The 19,788-nt window shown below is 44.9% G+C and overlaps 1 protein-coding gene across 1 annotated transcript in view; it reads left to right on the top strand.

Annotated features, from left to right (window-relative positions):
- The window catches only part of LOC139385246 (disintegrin and metalloproteinase domain-containing protein 10-like), an 83,004-nt gene extending 65,926 nt beyond the window's left edge, over positions 1-17,078 (top strand). Inside the window, exons 5-16 of the mRNA XM_071130395.1 lie at positions 3,814-3,914; positions 4,568-4,735; positions 6,853-6,945; positions 7,348-7,531; positions 10,407-10,570; positions 11,936-12,119; positions 12,289-12,439; positions 12,584-12,767; positions 12,883-12,991; positions 13,156-13,376; positions 13,594-13,720; positions 13,889-17,078. Coding sequence (XP_070986496.1) covers positions 3,814-3,914; positions 4,568-4,735; positions 6,853-6,945; positions 7,348-7,531; positions 10,407-10,570; positions 11,936-12,119; positions 12,289-12,439; positions 12,584-12,767; positions 12,883-12,991; positions 13,156-13,376; positions 13,594-13,720; positions 13,889-13,998 — 1,796 coding nt within the window. The 3' untranslated portion in view covers positions 13,999-17,078. The remainder of the gene's footprint in view (positions 1-3,813; positions 3,915-4,567; positions 4,736-6,852; positions 6,946-7,347; positions 7,532-10,406; positions 10,571-11,935; positions 12,120-12,288; positions 12,440-12,583; positions 12,768-12,882; positions 12,992-13,155; positions 13,377-13,593; positions 13,721-13,888) is intronic.
- The last annotated feature ends 2,710 nt before the right edge of the window (positions 17,079-19,788 follow it).

Raw genomic sequence — 19,788 nt, forward strand, 5'->3', positions numbered from 1 at the left:
TGCTGTTCCTAGGAATGTGTCTTTATCAACCCATTAATGAGTCTCCCCTCACAGATATCCAGTCTGCACTTGAATGGTTTTCAGACATCAAAGACGCACTTCAAACAGGTTCATTTTGTGGCGGAGGCTTTTTTTTTCCTTGAAGAAACTGTAGCACCTAATTTTAGAATTCTCTTTCCTGTTGAAGTCGGTGTTGGTGAGAGAGAGGAAGGACAAATGGTGGAGGGATGGAATAAAGAATGAAAAGGTGTGAATGACTCGGACTCCCATTTCCCCCGGCTTTTACAATTTTGTCTTCGCTTCTCGTTCGCAAAGGATTTTTGATTAGCATCTGAATGAGAGGGCATTCACTGCAGGGACAATGACAGCTTTCTGTCTGGAAAAAGAGAACACATTGTCAGGGCAGAATGTTTTGTTGTTCGGTCAATCCAGTCGGTCCAGTACAGAACCATTCTCCTCAACTGACAACGGGGGGACAGGTTGACCCTGAGCCCACTCTCTCCCTCTCCAACCCGTTGACCAGACTGCCCACGAGTGGCGCTTTGTGGTGACTCATATGAGCAGAATGCAAATGATCTGCGGTCAGTCAATAGTGCTGTAAGTACAGCCAGGCTTTTAAGGAACACCATCCTGACCCTGCAGCACTGATTTTTTTTCAACGGCTATAAATAAAATATAAGTGCCAAAATAATTCCTCTGGCACTTTTCTGCCATCGGAGTGTGAATTGAAATGCCAAATTTGTCTGAGGAGTGGAGGTTAGGAAGGTTGAGGGAGTGTGAAACACTGGCTGAGTGTAGTGTTAACTTGTAGGTCGCAGAGCTGAGTGTGGTATTGTCAGGACTGAGTTTGTGTTCTTTGGGACTGAGTGTGTTTTCCTCGAGTTTTGAGGTGCATTCGTCGGCACTGTGTTCTCATTACGGCGACTGTGTTTGTGTTTCTGGGAGCTGAGTGTGTGTGTTCCTTGAATTTCCTTGGGGAGAGAGCGTGTGTTCCTGTGCGCTGGTGTGCGATAAAAGGTGACGACGGCGTCGCTGGCAGAGGAATTTCTGTTCCTGCCATGCAGGCTGGTGACTGACAAGATCATTTGGGAGGCTTTTAAAAAATATTATTATTTGTATTTTTTTCTCCCCAATTTCGTGATATACAATATGGAGTTAAGATCTTGTCTCATCGCTGCAACTCCCCAACGGGCTCGGGAGAGGCGACGGTCGAGTCATACGTCTTCCGAAACATGACCCGCCATGGCGCGCTGCTTCTTAACACTCGCTCGCTTAACCTGGAAGCCAGCCGCACCAATGTGTCAGAGGAAACAACGTTCAACTGAAGTCAGCTAGAGTCGCCAAGGAAAGCCCCTCGGCCAAACCCTCCCCTAACCTGGACGACACTGGGCCAATTGTGTGCCGCCCACGGCCGGCTGGCTGTGACACAGCCTGAGATCGAACCCCAGGCTGAAGGGATGCCTCAGGCACTGTGATGCAGTGCCGTGGACTGCTGCGCCACTCTGGAGGCCATTTGGAGTCCATTTATATGCCAGTATGTTGTGATGGATGTATTAGTACTGATTGCTGTAGACTAAATGAGACGCATGCATGTACTGTAATTACATGATCCTAGTTGTAGGTTTGATTGTTTACTGGTGTGTGTTTTTGCTGTGATTACGGGGGCTTTCGCTATTGACTAGAGCTGTGCCATTGACTGTGCGTTGTGTACATTAGGGAAAAGATGCAGTGGAGAGAGGAGACCTCTATTGAAGCGTGCAGTCAGCATTATTGACTCCATTTCACTGCATGTTACTATCTGGGGACGACTGGGGGAGTGAATAATCTCTCTGCTTGGAACTGATCACAGAGCAGTCTGACCTGACCTTGTTTTATTATCAGCACAGTGTACAGTAACGGCCTGATTGATTGATGGCATATGCATTCAGTTATTCTGTGTATTCAGGGTTGTTGTATTGCAGTGTATAGGTTAAAACATTCAAAGTGCTGAGTGTGGGATTGTGCTGGCCTGTTTTTTGAAGTCCTGTCTCAGGTATCTGAAGCAGAGTAGGGAGGGCATGTTGCCCAGGGGAGGGAGAGATGGCTCTGTTATCCCAGAGTCCTCATTAGTGACACACACACACCGCCTCTTCCTCCTCACCCTGCTTGCTCTGTTATGCAGCCCGCTTAGACAGCAACAGAGCTGTCAGGCCTGGTTGACACTGCACCATTCCCCAGGCCCAGAGAGCCCCGGCTGAGGCCCCTGAGTTCACCTCGCTCTGCCCAAACCCAAAACATCATATCCATATGTTACTCTGCCTACCTCCGTCTCCCTCATAATAAGGGTCAGAAGTTTTCCATGGTCACGTAGCCTAACCAGGTCAAAAGTAGCTGCCTGCCTCCCAGTGTGTCCTCCATACCTGTTCCCAACCCTGCGTCTTCATCCTAGAACAAATGGCTTTGTTCTGTAGAGACTGACATCAGACAGAGATGGCAGAAGTAGTTTGCTGTGAATAGATAAAGCCAACTAGGGAAGAAGTAGAAAGCCCTGTGTTATCCTGTTGACTAAACACACAGCCGTAATTGGAGTTCGTTAGCATTCACGCCTGCTGTGAAGGTAAAGAGTGGATATTACAAAAACCCATTATAAGAGTTTTCAGATTTCCACAGGCAATTATGGCTCTCTGCTAAGAGTTCTGTGTCACTATGGTTTACTCATTTTCATTAGTGTTTCACTGTGCACTTCTGTGTTCTGCATAGTGATCGCTGAGCTCATTCTACAGGGTAGATCTGTACTATGGTGAGACTGCTTGTTTATTGGCTCATTTAGGAACAGGATGGTGATGACAGGGAGGGTGCTCTCCAACTTGATTGCTGGCTGCTCTTCAATGGGTGACATCCGACCAGAGTCAATAGATTTGAATTGGATGTGTTAATCAAAATGATGTTCCGTTTTATGAGAAAATTGGATCTGTGCACCTGCTTTAGGCAGATGCCCGTGAAAAAACGGTGTTCTTGATGATCACCATTTTAGCTGGGTTGTAAAGTACTCAGCTCTGTGTCTGTTCTTACTGATTTGGTCCCATGGGGAATGCTCCAGCAGCCAGCCAGTCCACAGAGGGACACAGCACCACATGTTGTTTTGGGCAATGGCATTATTTGCCAGCAGAGGGCACGGACACGGTCACTGCTTAGATGTAGGTTTAAATCTGGACTCTGTGGTATCTCCGACTGTTCTTTGACATTGATCTGTGTTAGTAATTGTGAAGGTGTATTGCTGAATACTGGACTTTTCTGGATACTGTGTTGCTCCTTATTGAGTCTGATGTTTTTCAGAGCCTCTGGCAGAGGAAGGTAGAGGAAAGTCGAGCAGTGAGTGAGTCAGTGACATGTAATTTGGGAGGAAGACTGCTTTGTTATTCTCCAGCCTGGAGAAGGAGACACCAGCGGTGAACAGAGGCTTATTCTTTCAGTTAGCGTAGACGGTCTGTGTGTTAGGCCTTGTTACACACACACACAGAGATATATTAACTACAGCTTCTTTCTGTCCTAATGAACAGATATCTCCACCCTCATATGAATGTTGCTGTTAGAGATAGTAAGTCTATTATACTGATATGTTTTAGAGGGCCTTGGATAGAGTAGATGAGGTTATACTAGTATGTTTTAGAGGGCTTTACATAGAGTAGTTGAGACCACACTATGGCCTATGGCTACTATTGTGTACAACCTTTTTCATTCCCCTTCTAAGCCGGTTTAGTCTGAAGCTGAGAGAACCAATATTACTGGTAATATGGTTGAGTTCATATTGATGGTTTCCTCTTCTCCTCCCAGATTACCCTCATAAGTATGGCTCAGAGGGGGGCTGTGCTGACCACTCAGTGTTTGAAAGGATGAAGAAGTACCAGGCCTCGGCTATGGAGGAGCCTCTCAAGGTGAGCTGATAATACCCCCCTGTGAAACCAACCCTATATCTATACAGCACTCACCAATACTGTACAACCACGTACACATTCTGGATACAGTACTGGAGGACCATACAAATCACCTTGCGTCTTCTTGCTCCATGGTAGAATAACACTTAGCATGATAAGGAAACATGGAAGTGATTAAGTCAAACTTGTTATTGGAGCTGTAACGAGAGCCAGATTATTCTTATTGTTCCTGGGTTCTTATCCCTTTCAGCTCTGTGGATGACTGAGTAGAGTGATGTCACAGATCATCTGGCAGGGTGAGGAGTTAGTGTTCTCTCTCCCCAGGGATGAGTCAGAACAGACCAGGGGTGTGTCAGGAAATGTTTCCCCATGTTCTGGAAGACCTCTCCCTCCTCCCTTCAGAAGCCAGGGCCCTCATTCTCCACATTTGAAGACATGGGATTTTTCCCTGACCAAAATGGCTAAAATCCTTACACATTCCTCTTGGTCACCTTCTCATGTCATTTCTTAGTCTTGGGATCTTTTTTTCTACCTCCTCCCCTCTCACTCTATCTCCCCTCTTCCAGCTCCCCTCGTTCCACCTCACTCTCCCTCACATCCATCTCTCCCTCCTAGTTGACTAATGGTAGTCGTTCCTCTGGTTGTCACTGCAGGAGCCCAGCAGTGTGGTGGAGGAAGCGGAGAGGTCCCATGGACATGGTCCGGTGATCCTGAGGAAGAAGAGAGCAGCTCAGATAGAGAAGAACACCTGCCAGCTCTTCATCCAGACTGACCACCTCTTCTTCAAGTACTACGGCACCAGAGAGGCTGTCATCGCACAGGTACTGAGGCTGTACACACACTAGGGCTGTCCCAGACTAAAAAAAAATATTGGTTGACCGAGAGTCATCTGTTCTTTCAACTATTCTATTGGTCTACATTTTAAGTGTATTTTTCCATATATAGAAACACCTGAAGTTTGAATAAAATCAACAATATGCACTGAGCTTGTCTGATGCTTTAAGCTCACTGTTTGATTAAATAAGACACAAATGACTCAAGAAGGGAGCCCGATGGCCACACTGTGTTAAAATTAAATGACAGTGAGTGCCTGGGTGACTGGTGCACGTTGTCTCTCTCTCTCCTCCCTGCTGCAGCGAACAGGCACCACAGCAAGTGTTTATTTCCGCTGTCTGTGCTAAAGCTGCAACATAATTACAGCCATTTTGTTTCTGACTGAAACGTTCTTACCGAAATACCTAATTTGTTTAGGAAAAACATTCCCTATTCCCTAGAACCTTTGCTCTCTTTACGTAAAACATGTATGCAGTGCATGCACCTGACCAATAGGGTCGGACCTATAACCTATCATAATCACATCAATAAAATGGTTGTAGCAAACTCTGAACACTGTAACACGTGACAGCAAAATGGATGAGGAGGACGTGGAAAATAAACTCGAAATGGGGGAATGTTTACTGGTTGCGCAGGAGGGAAAGGGGAAGTTAGATGTGTGTAAGACATTTGACTTAGTTGTGGAAACTATTGAAGAGAAAGGAGGAGATAGGAGCAAGCTCTGAATGAGTATTGTGTAGCAAACAGTTGCTGTTAGATTACAATATTATACTTTTTTTCTGCCCTTTTGGAAGTGTAAACAACACTATATAAAATAGAACAGACTCTGGTATTACTTATAATGAAAAACATTTGCAAAGCTTTTAAAGCATAGCAAAGATTTATAAACAGACGGATTTGTGAAATTGCTTTATACAACATTTTGCATGAGGATTGGTGCTCACGGAATCAGTAGGCTATTAAACAAACACTCAAACTGTCAATAGAAGTAGGATCTGTCTTATTTCTGTAGATGTATATGGACGATTTATAAAGCCAGGCATGTTTAACAGTTTGGTTATAGACCTAATTAAGTTGGTTTCCTCACTCCGCTACTGCCTCTGTCGCATTGTTCTCAACACCATTATTATGCACATAGCAACATATAGGGAAAGGCACCAATTCAACGGCGCACTGAAGATTACGTTTCAGAACCGTGGACAGCGCCCGTTATCCATCGCGGGAGAAAGCACTTTTGTTATATAATATTATTTAGTTTATCAGTGTTGCACCATTATTCTTATATAATATATTATTTTTTACAATTTCAGTAGCACATCTTAGAGGGATGTACTGTGCCATCACAGTGGCCTCCAATGGATTAGTCCACTGAGAGGAGCACGAATCAGACCGGTGTGTTATACGCCATTAATTATTTGTATCAATTTGCGACTGCTCGACTAATGAAATCTCGGTCGACCAACAGCATATCGACCAAACAATCGACTAAATAAGGTCAACCCTAATACACACACACACACTCTGAATCATTCGGCAGGGGGAAACCAGGGCCTGCCCTTTAATTCTGCCAGGAGAAATGGATTACAAACAGAATAGTGTTTGTCTGTGGGTCTGATCAGTTGTTGTTGGCTGGCTTCCTTCAGCCAGCCTGCCCAGCATCGCAGACTTGTTCCTCCTGACTGAGTTCTATAGCCTAACAAATGAGATGCAGAGGAAATGCTGCCTTTCACAGTTGGGGGTCCAGTTAAAGGAGAGACTAGCTGATTAAAATGTCATTTCTGTGGACACTCACTCTCTCCATAGGTGAGATAAAGAAAAAAGGTTAATTGTGATGAAGTAAATGTGTTCGTTAGGATTGTGGTTTAGCTCTGAGACTAGAGGCTTGTTTATAGGATGGGCTGGACTGTGTGGAGCAAGTCATCAACAGATTGATTCCAATTGGCTGAACACAGTGACTCTGTAGTAGATATTATTAATGTGTTCATTGGTGGGCTAACAGACATGTCATGTCTTTAATGCCATGCTATGATTTATCTGATGTTCTCTCTGCAGTGCAGTTGTTCCACACTTCTCATAATATAATGGTGACTGTTTTATTCTCTAGATCTCCAGCCATGTCAAGGCCATTGACTCCATCTACCAGGGTACTGACTTCCTGGGCATCCGTAACATCAGCTTCATGGTCAAAAGGATCAGGGTGAGTTTGTGTTCAGGCCTGGGGGTTGAGGGGGGTGTGGGTGGTGAGCACCACCATTTGCCTCACTCATCAGTATTCCACCACACTCCAAGACCTAATAAATCCTTAAAATCCTCAGGTGAACACCAGCTGCCATTTTAAAGTAGGGAGCTTAGGGCCGCATTCCAACATTCAAAACAACTCTCACAGAAGGTTTCTCTGGGGCCAAGGAGCTGGCAACTTTAAGTAGAATAATTTCTCTCTGTCTAAAGCCTTTTCCCACTCTCTCTTCAAACACACATTAGAATAGTTACCTTTAGCAATGATGATTGTGATGAAGACACAGTGGCCTATGTGAGAAGTCTCTTCTCCAATACCTACTCATTACCTATTCAATGAGCCCATTCCTTTCGATCTCTTCAGATAAACACGACCAGTGATGAGCGGGACATCACCAATCCGTTCCGCTTCGCTAACATCGGGGTGGAGAAGTTCCTGGAGCTCAACTCAGAGCAGAACCATGATGACTATTGCCTGGCCTACGTCTTCAGCGACAGGGACTTTGACGATGGGGTGCTGGGCCTGGCCTGGGTCGGAGCTCCTGCAGGTACACACACACCAATTGAACTTGTGTACTGCACTCATTTGCATAACGGCTCTCAGGGTAGGAATTCAGTGGAGAATTAAAACAGAAAACTGAGAATAGTGGACATTTATGCCCACTTAAAGAGTAGGAAGGTATAGCATCCATGAAGTCACCCAAGTGACCAGTGGTCTGTGAGTGACTCCCTGGCTCCAGTATCTCTAATGGGATCGCTCCATTCTAAAGAGGAGAAGAAGCTAAAGCTGTGCTGCAGGTTTCCTGCTCTGCCCTGCTCTGCCCTCTGAGTCCTGCACACTATCAGAACACTCAATGATCCCCCCCCCCCCCCTTGTTCCACCAGCATGTCTGTAATTTAATTTTCAAGGCCGAGGAGGACTGGATTTGCTAAGGCATTGTCTCCACGCTGTTTCCACTTGAAATGCATTTTTAAGTTGTTTAATTTTTGCCTACTCAGTATATTTGTGTGTTCCACTTTCTCCCTCCCTGGGTGTTTGTCAAAACTGCAGCGCTCTCCAAACAAGGTTCACTCAAGGACAAAGGAGCTACATTGAGTCCTTCTCCTGAAGGAAGTTCTTAGATGTTTGTAGAATGTGAAACAGTCCATGGAGACGATCGCACACCCCTTTCTATAGCCTGCATCTGGGTCTCCCTCTGGTCTCCACCAACCCCATAGTTGGTGACAGGCAGTCAGTCAGTAGTGTGGACTGTGAGAAGGGAGAAATCAATGAGACAACCACAGCACACAGACAGAAATGGCCCTGTCACACACACACACACACACACAAGTAGGCTAAACAAGTACAGGCTCAACACCTCTGAATGAATGATTCACACTAGAATAATATGAAGTTGTTGAGTTTGACTGGAACGGTATGCTGTCCAGTGACAGGGGTGGCCTAGAGCCCTCCAGCGACAGGGGGTGGCCCAGAGCCCTCCAGCGACAGGGGGTGGCCCAGAGCCCTCCAGCGACAGGGGGTGGCCCAGAGCCCTCCAGCGACAGGGGGTGGCCCAGAGCCCTCCAGCGACAGGGGGTGGCCCAGAGCCCTCCAGCGACAGGGGGTGGCCCAGAGCCCTCCAGCGACAGGGGGTGGCCCAGAGCCCTCCAGCGACAGGGGGTGGCCCAGAGCCCTCCAGCGACAGGGGGTGGCCCAGAGCCCTCCAGCGACAGGGGGTGGCCCAGAGCCCTCCAGCGACAGGGGGTGGCCCAGAGCCCTCCAGCGACAGGGGGTGGCCCAGAGCCCTCCTGTGCTGGCTGACGGGTCATAATCAGATAGAACAGGAGTCCATACAGATGCAGGCTGTGCCTGGTTCAGGATATCCTCACAGTAATAATCAAGAGGTAGAGAGAGTGGACAGTACTGTAGTTGAACCCCACATTGACATGTTACTGCTTTAAGTTTCTTTCAATGCGCAACAGCCCCAGAGGTCAGAGTTCAGGCTTTGTTTTCCTTCATGAGGTTTAAATGAAGGGTCTGTGTCAGTTGGTCCAGGTATCGTCAACATATCTTGATTAACTTCTGACTCACAGAACCCAAGATGAAAAACAACAACAAACACTAGGAATCAATACAGGCAAATAAGCAGGGTTCTAAGCAGGCTGAATCGATCTGGGTCTGTAGAGCTGTAGAGGGAGGCTGTGGGCTTGTAGAGAAGAGATCTGCCTTGAACACTCCAGTGGAGTGGACTGACAACAGACGGCTACTAGAGACACCAGTCAGGCCTGGATAATGGGCTTTTTAATGGATTTGAACCATTACCACACTCATAAGTGACTTCAATGGAGGCATTCCTCCTACTCTTACCACACACCATTTTCCACACACATACCATGTACCACACTACACACACACACAAATATGTGCCTATATTGTAAAGTGCTTAGGTTTCACGTTTCTGTGTGTCTAAAAGCTGTTGTAGTCAAAGGTGTGGCCTCCTTATGACTAAGCACATAGGCTATTCTCAGATAAAGATGTCGCCACTGCCTGGCATTCCAGCAGAGCCCCAGTCCTCCTAGCCTGGCTGGTTAGAAAATAGAAATCCTCCATGGTCCACAGTCGTAGGCGAGATTGGACCTTACACCCCCCCCAACTGGGATATAAGATAGGGCAGTGTTGAGTGTGTTGTGCAGGGGCAGCCTAGAGGCAGACCGGCAATGTGCCAGCTGAATCTGATAGTACTGTAGGGTGGGACAGAGAATCTGTTCTGACTCAGCTCTGTCTGCCACGGCTCACTCCCACTATCTGAGCTGACTTTAAACACTCCCTTTGAACACAATATGAAACTGGGGCCCTATTCAATCCAAACCAGGTTTCCCAAATTGATTGCTAAAAATCTAAGTGTGTGAATATGCTCCACACTCGCACTATACAGCTGACTGGCCATGTCTGTCAATGTGTGTGTTCCAGACAGTGCGTTTCTCTCTTTAAAAATGGGTAAGTGAGCGAGTTTAAATTGGCATTCTCAGCGGCTGTGGAGCAGCGCCCTTCGGCTCCCCTGCTGTGCCCGAGCTGCCACTCTCCCCCTGCAGGCATATTCAGCACCACCTGGCTGCTCTGCTCTCATCTTCCTGCTGCTGTCTGTGTCTGTGTCTCACCTACAAGGGTGGACACTGGGCCCAAAATACCCTCTGCTCCCCTACAGTAGCAAGGACTTCTGCTTATTCACTCCAGGCAGAGTATCAGGTTTAATTTACTCCAATAAGAGTGTCACTTCATTTCACTGTCACTTGTGTCAGAGTTGGAAACAGTACATCATCAGTGCCATGGAACTCTTCCTATAGTCCTGTTAGTTTGTTGGGTGGGATACAGTATGAAAGAGAATCCTTCTCCTCCATGGTGTGTACAGTATGTAATCTTGAGTGGTTTTACTGTGTTCTTAGGGAGCTCCGGAGGTATCTGTGAGAAGAGTAAGTTGTACTCTGATGGGAAGAAGAAGTCTCTGAACACCGGCATCATCACGGTGCAGAACTACGCCTCCCATGTCCCCCCCAAGGTCTCCCACATCACCTTCGCACACGAGGTTGGACACAACTTTGGCTCTCCGGTGAGTATTCTGTCCTGGGCCTTGTCTGGTTCTAGTCTGGTCTTTTATCTCAGTGCACAGCTCAAACCAGATCATACTGCACATGCTAATCAGTTCTACAGTGGGGCAAAAAGTATTTAGTCAGCCACAAATTGTGCAAGTTCTCCCACTTAAAAAGATGAGAGAGGCCTGTCATTTTCATCATAGGTACACTTCAACTATGACAGACAAAATGAGAAAAATAAATCCAGAAAATCACATTGTAGATGGATCAGTCGTCCTGGTCCCTTTGCATAAAAACAGCCCTTAAGCATGATGTTTCCACCCCCATGCTTCACAGTAGGTATGGTGTTCTTTGGATGCAACTCAGCATTCTTTTCCCTCCAAACATGACGAGTTTAGTTTTTACCAAAAAGTTATATTTTGGTTTCATCTGACCATATGACATTCTCCCAATCTTCTTCTGGATCATCCAAATGCTCTCTAGCAAACTTCAGACGGGCCTGGACATGTACTGGCTTAAGCAGGGGGACACGTCTGGCACTGCAGGATTTTAGTCCCTGGCGGCGTAGTGTGTTACTGATGGTAGGCTTTGTTACTTTGGTCCCAGCTCTCTGCAGGTCATTCACTAGGTGTGATCACTGTGATCATTTTGACCCCACGGGGTGAGATCTTGCGTGGAGCCCCAGATCAAGGGAGATTATCAGTGGTCTTGTATGTCTTCCATTTCCTAATAATTGCTCCCACAGTTGATTTCTTCAAACCAAACTGCTTACCTATTGCAGCTTCAGTCTTCCCAGCCTGGTGCAGGTCTACAATTTTGTTTCTGGTGTCCTTTGACAGCTCTTTGGTCTTGGCCATAGTGGAGTTCAGAGTGTGACTGTTTGAGGTTGTGGACAGGTGTCTTTTATACTGATAACAAGTTCAAACAGGTGCCATTAATACAGGTAACAGGTGGAGGACAGAGGAGCCTCTTAAAGAAGAAGTTACAGGTCTGTGAGAGCCAATAATCTTGCTTGTTTGTAGGTAACCAAACAAATAATACTTATTTTCCACCATAATTTGCAAATAAATTTATAAAAAATCCTACAATGTGATTTTCTGGATTTTTTTTCTCATTTTGTCTGTCATGGTTGAAGTGTACCTATGATGAAAATTACAGGCCTCTCTCATCTTTTTAAGTAGGGGAACTTGCACAATTGGTGGCTGACTAAATACTTTTTTGCCCCACTGTATATGCTTGAGTACCACTTTGTTGAGATACTCACCATAGGATCTGTCTTGGTTTAAAGTCCCAGTAGTGGAGGAGTCTATGTTAATGCCCTCCTGAAGGAGGAGAGGGATGCTCATTGGCTCCCTATAAACCTCTACCCTGTGGTTTAACAGCATGACTCTGGGACAGAGTGCACCCCAGGAGAGTCCAAGGCCCAGGAGAAGAAGGAGCAGGGGAACTACATAATGTACGCCCGGGCCACGTCAGGGGACAAGCTCAACAACAACAAGTTCTCCATCTGCAGCGTGAGGAACATCAGTCAGGTCCTGGAGAAGAAGAGGGGCAACTGCTTTGTGGGTAAGTGCCGTCTTTCTGAGGTTGTGTGTGTGTGTGCGCACATGCACTTGCGGGCGTCCATCTTTGCATGTGCATAGGAAGTGTGGGTGCGCTTGTCTTTTGAATGGACATCCAAGGTTATGTGTCCTCTATTGCATCTCATCACTCCTTCCTGTGTGTGTTTGTGCAGAGTCTGGCCAGCCCATCTGTGGTAATGGTCTGGTGGAGGCAGGGGAGCAGTGTGACTGTGGTTACAGTGACCAGTGTAAAGACGAGTGCTGCTACAACGCCAACGAGGCCGACGGCAACAAGTGCAAACTTAAGCCCGGCAAAATCTGCAGGTAGGTGGCCAATAATGTACGACAAAATGTTGTTGATTTTATGGTTAGTACTGTTGTAGTATTTATTGAATATTGTATTCAACTTGTTTCTGCCTTAGTAAAAAGGAAGTTGAAGCTGACTTGGTGTGTGTTCTGTGTTGTCAGTCCCAGCCAGGGTCCGTGCTGTACACCGACGTGCAACTTCAAGGGCTCCAATGATATGTGTAGGGAGGAGTCAGAGTGTGCTGAACAGGGCATGTGTAACGGAGGCACTGCCCAGTGCCCCACCTCTGAACCCAAAGCCAACTTCACCGCCTGCCATGGAGAGACACAAGTCTGCCTCAACGGGGTATGGTCTAGCTCTCTGACCAAATGTGTGTTGAAGTGCTTTAAATCATGACAATGGAGCATAGCTGACACTCACCCTGTTTTTCCCTTTCCCTCTCTACATCTCTGTCGACCAGGGCTGCTCTGGCTCCATCTGTGAGAAGTATGATCTGGAGGTGTGTACCTGTGCCAGTATTGAGGGAACAGACGAGACTGAGCTGTGCCACGTCTGCTGTCAGGGGAGAAGTAAGTGTCTGTTATTTACCTGTTACCACTATCGCCAGCTCATTATTGGCCATCCGTCCCAATATGACATGCATCTTAAACCACCAAGACCCTGCAAAGACTGGGACTGTCATGTTAGCAGTGACCTCACAGTGGTGTTCCCCGTCTCCTCCCCCACCCTGCAGTGAAACCCGACACCTGCAGCAGCACGGGCTCCGAGAAGTGGGCCCGCTTCTTCAGCAAGAAGATCACCACGCTGCAGCCAGGCTCCCCCTGCAATGACTTCAAGGGTTACTGCGACGTGTTCATGAGGTGCCGGCTGGTGGACGCAGACGGCCCCCTGGCCAGGCTAAAGAAAGCCATCTTCAACGCAGAGCTCTACGAGAACATCGCAGAGTGGATAGTGGTTAGTGTCCCAGGCCCAGCCAATGTCCTAGTTCTACTGTAGTTACCTGTGTTGTTCAGAATATTAGTTCACCCTACTGCTGAAACTGTCACTCCCGTTGGCATGAAAACAATTTCAGGGGCTAAATACATCTCAATTTATAAAATGTTCTTAGCAGTTTCAATATGAAAGTTGTCAGACACTGAAAAAATATGACTTGGCATAATCTGTGTTCCAGGCTCACTGGTGGGCAGTGTTGCTGATGGGCATTGCTCTCATCATGCTGATGGCTGGTTTCATCAAGATTTGCAGTGTTCACACACCCAGCAGCAACCCCAAACTGCCCCCACCCAAGCCACTGCCAGGTACGTTACGCCTCAACACTGGGGGGGGGGGGGACCTTATCTCCCCAGCTAGACTGACAAAATAATCATATTGTATGGAAGAAGTGTAACTCTAGTTCATTTTATGCAAACAGGTATGTGTGTGAGTGTTATGATGTTGAGAGCAGTGTGTTCGTGTCTCCCATGCAGGCACGTTGAAGAGGAGGAGACAACAGCAATCGAATGGCCAGCAGCCCCAGCAGCAGCGAAACCAACGCCAGCCCAGAGAGAACTATCAGTTGGGTCAGATGAGACGCTGAGACACTGGGCCCCTCTTTGCCTTGGTTCTTCCTAGTGCCTACAGTGGGAACACTTCCCTCCAAAGAGTTACCTGTACCATTCATTGAAACCACCCATCTGCAAAGCTAAAACTGTCAACAGAACTGATTTTCAATAGACAAGACGTACAGTTCCAGGACCTAACGGACCATATCAACACCACTGCTCTGGGAGCCAGCCGAGCTGTCCTTCACACAGCTGTAAGCAGAGAATATTATAGGAAAGCTCTTGGCAATGACGGGAAGAGAAAATGACTGATTTCTGTTTCTTTATTTTTTTCCTGGAGTGCAGGGGAGCAGCAGCATTGTGGTAATGCAGCCTCTCCTCACCTCCTTTTTAGCTACTTTCATCTGTTTGTCCTTTCTGAAGTGCTGCCCTCCTGAGCAGGAAAACAGGACTGCAGGTCACATGGGTTTTTGCTGCCATGCAAAGCCAGGATGTGAGACATTGTCGCAGAAGAGACTAATTTGCCAATGTAATTATTATTTTTTAAATCAAAACATGATAAGAAAAAATGCACAGGCTTTTATTTCCAAAGCATACATGTTCTTTCTGCGTGCAATTGTACAGGTATTGAGATTATAGATTTTTTTTCTTTGTATCATATGAAATCGATTGTTTTCCTGCTGTCTGATAAAGATTATTTACTGTTTTAATTCACTCTCTCAGGATTAATAAAACAAAAAACAGCGCTGTCTGTCACGTTTAGAAGCTCATGTGGGGTGGATCAGAACAGACCTCGGTTATCAGAACATGGAGGGAATGTAAACATAAAGCTGAGTAAGATTAAAGCAGTATAGAGGCGACAGAGTTGTAGAGACTGTTGTGATGTCGTGGGATATCATTGGGCTGGTGGAAGGTGTCATTCAGACAGGTTTGCTTTTAAATTTTTTACGTAATTATGACATGTTGTTCTCTTCAGCTATTTTTTTCTGACTCAATGCATTGATGTGAATCACTGAACCGCTAAATGCAGCAGATGTACTTGTCTATTGATCATTCCATGTGAGATTTTTGATTTGGATCTCTTTTAGTCCTCATTTGGACTAATCTTCCAATTGTCCTTAAACATTAAAATACAATTTATAATGCGAGAGATGGGTAAGATGGAGGGAGAAAGGAGAGAATCTTCAACGCTTTAGCATACAAGGCTGTCCGAAGGCTGGCTGGTGCTACACCTCATGACTATGCCACTGAACGTTGTCACATCATATCATCCAAGTCACAGGGCCTTGGCCAGAGCCTGCGAACACAGGCCAGGGTCCATAGGGGGCAATATTACAGAGGGCATCACAGACGGTCACTGTACTGGTCTGGACATGCTCTCGCCTAGCTCGGCTGCCCTCACCAATGTTGTTACCTTAGTAAACGCACAGTCTTTAAGAGCTGACCTGGGAACAACTGAATGCTCTGTTACATACCAGTTTGAAGGCTGCTTGAGGAATCTTTTACACTTATGGCATGCATTAGGAATGTGATGAATGGTTTGCCAGATGAAGATCCTGGATGGCTTTAATGTGATTGTTGTTTTGTCTTTTGTCTCTCATTTTAGCAATTCAGATATTTGTATATGTGGAGGAATTGTATCGCTTAAGTCCTACAATGGCTTAATGTCTGAGTGTCCAGCTATGCCAAGCTGTTACATATGAACTGAGATTGATAAGGCTACCAATTACCGCTAACTTTTCTCCCTTTGGCTATCATTTCCATGTTGTGTCTCTCTCTCCTATGATGCATATCTGTGTTGCATGTCCTGTCTCTCTCCCTAACCCCACATCCCTATTGGAAGTACGTAGCTCTGCTCTGGGGATGATCTCCACCAAAATAAACCTGTATGTCATAGTCTGTGGTTTGTGTAAAAACAATGTGTCTAAATGGAGTTGAGTCTGATTCTCCTGAGCCCATTGCAACTCCACAGTCTGTCTGGAGGTCAGTGGGGTTTGTAATGTACTGCCGGCTCAGAGCCACGGACCAGGACAAAGGCAGGATATCCAAAGAGAGACTGTTTATCAGCTTGGCGTGCTGAAGTCTCGGGAGGCTTGAGGAAACAGATTGCAATAGTGACACTGCTTGACTTCAGGTGTCTTTTAGAAGGTCAACTGACTGACTGACTAGGGAGAGGAGAGGACGTGGGATAAATGTACCGTCCTGTTTGTTGTCCTGTATTTGTGTGGCAGGTGTTGAAAGTCTTTCAAAGCCTGTTACCAAGGTCTCTCAAATAAGTTTCTCCGAATGAACATAGACTAGTACTCAAGTTCAGGAGGTAACCCTAAGTCCTTTTATTTTTTGATGACTTTGTTTATCCCATTTAAATGATGTGACTATATTGATATTATATGACTGATTCTGGCCCATTATGCCTTATCAGGTAGGTAGACCCGAGGAAGAGTGTCCTGGAGCTTAATTAACGACAAGCAGGCCTCTTCACATATTAATGCCTTGATTGTTTCCTCCCAAAACTGGTCATTATCGAGGAAAAATGGCTCTTATCTATGTAGCCACATACAATGTCTACAAGAGAGCCTCTGAAATGGAAACAAAACTGATCCTCCCTTGATTCTAACATGTCTTTCTCTGTTCTTTCTGTTTGGTGCTGGTGGGTATGGGTTTGTGCTGGATAGTAAAATGATTGTTTCTCATTACCTTTTGGCATTTAGTAAGGCTCATCGGAGTGTGGTCGTCTTAAATCATTCTTCTCATTGTCTTTTTATTCCTGTGGTAAGGTAATAGGTGGGTGTATAGAGGGCGGTGCCTGGGATTTACATTTCTGTCTTTAATTTGTCTTGCTAAAAGTATTTTGAGAAAAGCGGGCTCTGAAATGTAAGTGATGTAAACCGAGAGAATCCAGAATGGAAAAGTCTAGTACTACTGTCTGATTTTAATGTCTGCTGTGTTTTATACAGTATCTTCAATATTCTTTACGATTTACTTTTCTTTTCTTGGCTCTCTTTCCTGTTCTGCTCACTTTGAAAAATGTTACTAAAATTGCTGAAAGTATTGTGCAAATATGTTTTGTTTTTAACTACTTGAAATGCTTTAATAAAAATAGATTTGATCAAAATGTTATTCTGAGAATGGAAAAAGAATGTCTGAGAAATCATTCCATGGTTGGTTTGTTCTTTGTCACTTTCAGAGGATGAGCAAACCAGAAGGCCCACTTCAAGATATCGCACAGCTTGACTGGGCTAGCGTCCAAGGAAATCAAGCTCATAAACTCAGAATAAAAATAAAAGTTTTACATCTCCCTAAATCTGAGGGTGGTTTTAACCTCCCAGACTTGGAATTGCATCAACTCCCCACCCAAAGCTTTTACTTGAGACATTGTTAAATGCACTCAAAGGGAACAATGGGTACATATTGAAGATGTGCATGCTCACCCCCAGAATCTTTTCACATGTCTATTTTTCAAAGGATAGAGCTAAGAACATTAACAACTTCATAGTTAAGAACACTATAACAATATGGAAGAAACTGAAATGGATTCTACAAGAACCACTTTCACTAGCAAAAAATACATCTTATTGAACAATCCTTGAATAGCTTTTCAGAATGCACTGATAATAACATGGAAACCTAAAAGGTATAGAAACAGTAAATTATTTGGTAGTAGGACATGTACTTCCATGACACAATTAAAAAGCTATTTTGCACTATCCAATGTAGAAAAAATAAAATCCATGTAATTTGTAAACTAATATATTATACAAGAGACAAAATTCACTAATAATACAGCAGAAGGAGAGTCATGTCTTAAGTGTAAAACTAACAATGACTTAATAATCCACACCTTTTGGGAATGCAGTACAGTCCAGAAGTAATGGGCGGAGTTAGAAAGTTGGCTGTCAAAAGTATTAATGTAAATGTACTTTTAATCAGTTTGATCATATTTCAAGACCTGTCATGAGGGTGCCGTGAGATACCCAATGGGTTGGACGATAGTCTTCTCGTTAATTATCTTGAAATAAACCAATCCTCCATTAAGACGATAGAAAAAGCATATGGTTCATTATCTAAATATTGACAGAGCTGGTCGGGCTGGGCAGGTGTGATGTCAGTGATGTTCATGTGCGTCTAAATGTTGTCTTTCGTATGTTAATGTTTTGTATTGTAAAACAAATATGAAAAATCAAGCTAATTTCCTTACATTGGCAGTGGTTTCTGTGGATAATTTAGTCTCTCTAGTTTGGATTGTTTGAAGTGATGGGGACATTTCTCAGCAGCATCCAATAGAGGAGATACTATTATATTATCTCCCAAGGTTTTTTTCCTTACAGCTAATGACATATTTCTCATTATGTTGGAACACTATTTTCTATATCACACAGCCCCAAGGTAGCCACAGCTCTAGTAAAATCATAGACCCGTCTACCTTTGTACTTCCTCAGCACTGAGAGCAGTGGTAATTGCCTGCAGCCTCCCTGACACTGCTCTCTGCATTCCAATCTTCACAATGACTTCTCACCATTTCTGCCACACCAGTTATGCGCTGAAACTCCCAATTAAAATATGTAAGTAGCTGTAATCAGGGTATCAGTATACAGGGCTGTGAGGGCCATGTGAAGTGTAACCATGGTCCCTGTCTAATCAGTGTCCTGTTCTGCAGATTGGTCTTATGCCTGAACACTGCAGCCCATAAGGGGGTAGGTAGGCTGTTTTGTTTGGGGCCTGCTTCAGATGCACAGTCGCTTCATAGCACCGAGCTATCTCTGGGGCAAAGCTCTCTGGGGAAACCAGGGGGACAGTTTGTCCAGGATAGGATCTAATTTCCCTCAGACACAACTGGGACAGGGGGAGCAGTCCTGCTGTGTGCTGGGCCATCTGATCCAGTCTGGTGTCAGACAAATAGCAGGGGTCTCATTAAAGAGGGAGAGGGAGGCCTGTGAATGAATCCTGGGGACAGAGGATGATGCTCAAACACTGTCGGCTCGTCTGTAGTTTTAGCACCCAGTCTGCTTACCAAGGCTATGGCTGTTGTGTGGAGCTCGGTGTGTGAAAATACTGTGTGGCCAACAAATTCTTGGGATGCTGCAAATTATTAATTTATCTCTGATGCAGTGTGCCCATCAATTCCCATGCCTATTGGGAGTCAGTAAGAATTTAAATGGAAAAGGCTCCAGTTAGATGTTAGGCATAACAGGACAAATGAAAAGTGGCCCCAGGGCAGAATATTTTTCTAAAATGTATGAATATGACTTTGTGTACACAGGTTGTGAATCCTAATTTGTACAAAATTGTATATGTATAATTACTTATTTGCAACCATTTGACAATATCTGTATAACATTTGAATCTTAGTAAAAATTCATGATTCAAGATTTTTTTATACATCTTTTTATATAAATTAGGTTGGAAAACAGATACTGTAGTTGGAGAAAATTGAAAGATACAATCCAATGTTTTATTTATTTAGTCAGGGTCTCAACTTACTAATGAGAGCAAGAATAGTAGAATACACCAGTTGATTGTGCATCAGCAGTTTTTATCTTATGTCAGTCACTGGATTGGCTGACAATTACCCATGTCAATTCTTAGATTAGTAGTTAGTCTAGCCAGATATCTAAACCTGTAGTAATCGAATACCGATCGGTCATTCAGGGGACCCTCTAGGGGACCCCCATTGATTTTGTTCGTCATTCTCACTTAGATATCATGTTAACATGAAATAAGTCATGGCAAAATGTGTAGAATTGTAGGAAATTATCTTTAAAATGGCAAAAACGTCTCTCCATCCTATAGCAAAATAGGTATCATTGCATGAAATTAGCTCTGAA

Source organism: Oncorhynchus clarkii, chromosome 26 (genome assembly GCF_045791955.1).
Source record: "Oncorhynchus clarkii lewisi isolate Uvic-CL-2024 chromosome 26, UVic_Ocla_1.0, whole genome shotgun sequence".
In the NCBI taxonomy this organism is placed as follows: Eukaryota; Metazoa; Chordata; class Actinopteri; order Salmoniformes; family Salmonidae; genus Oncorhynchus; species Oncorhynchus clarkii.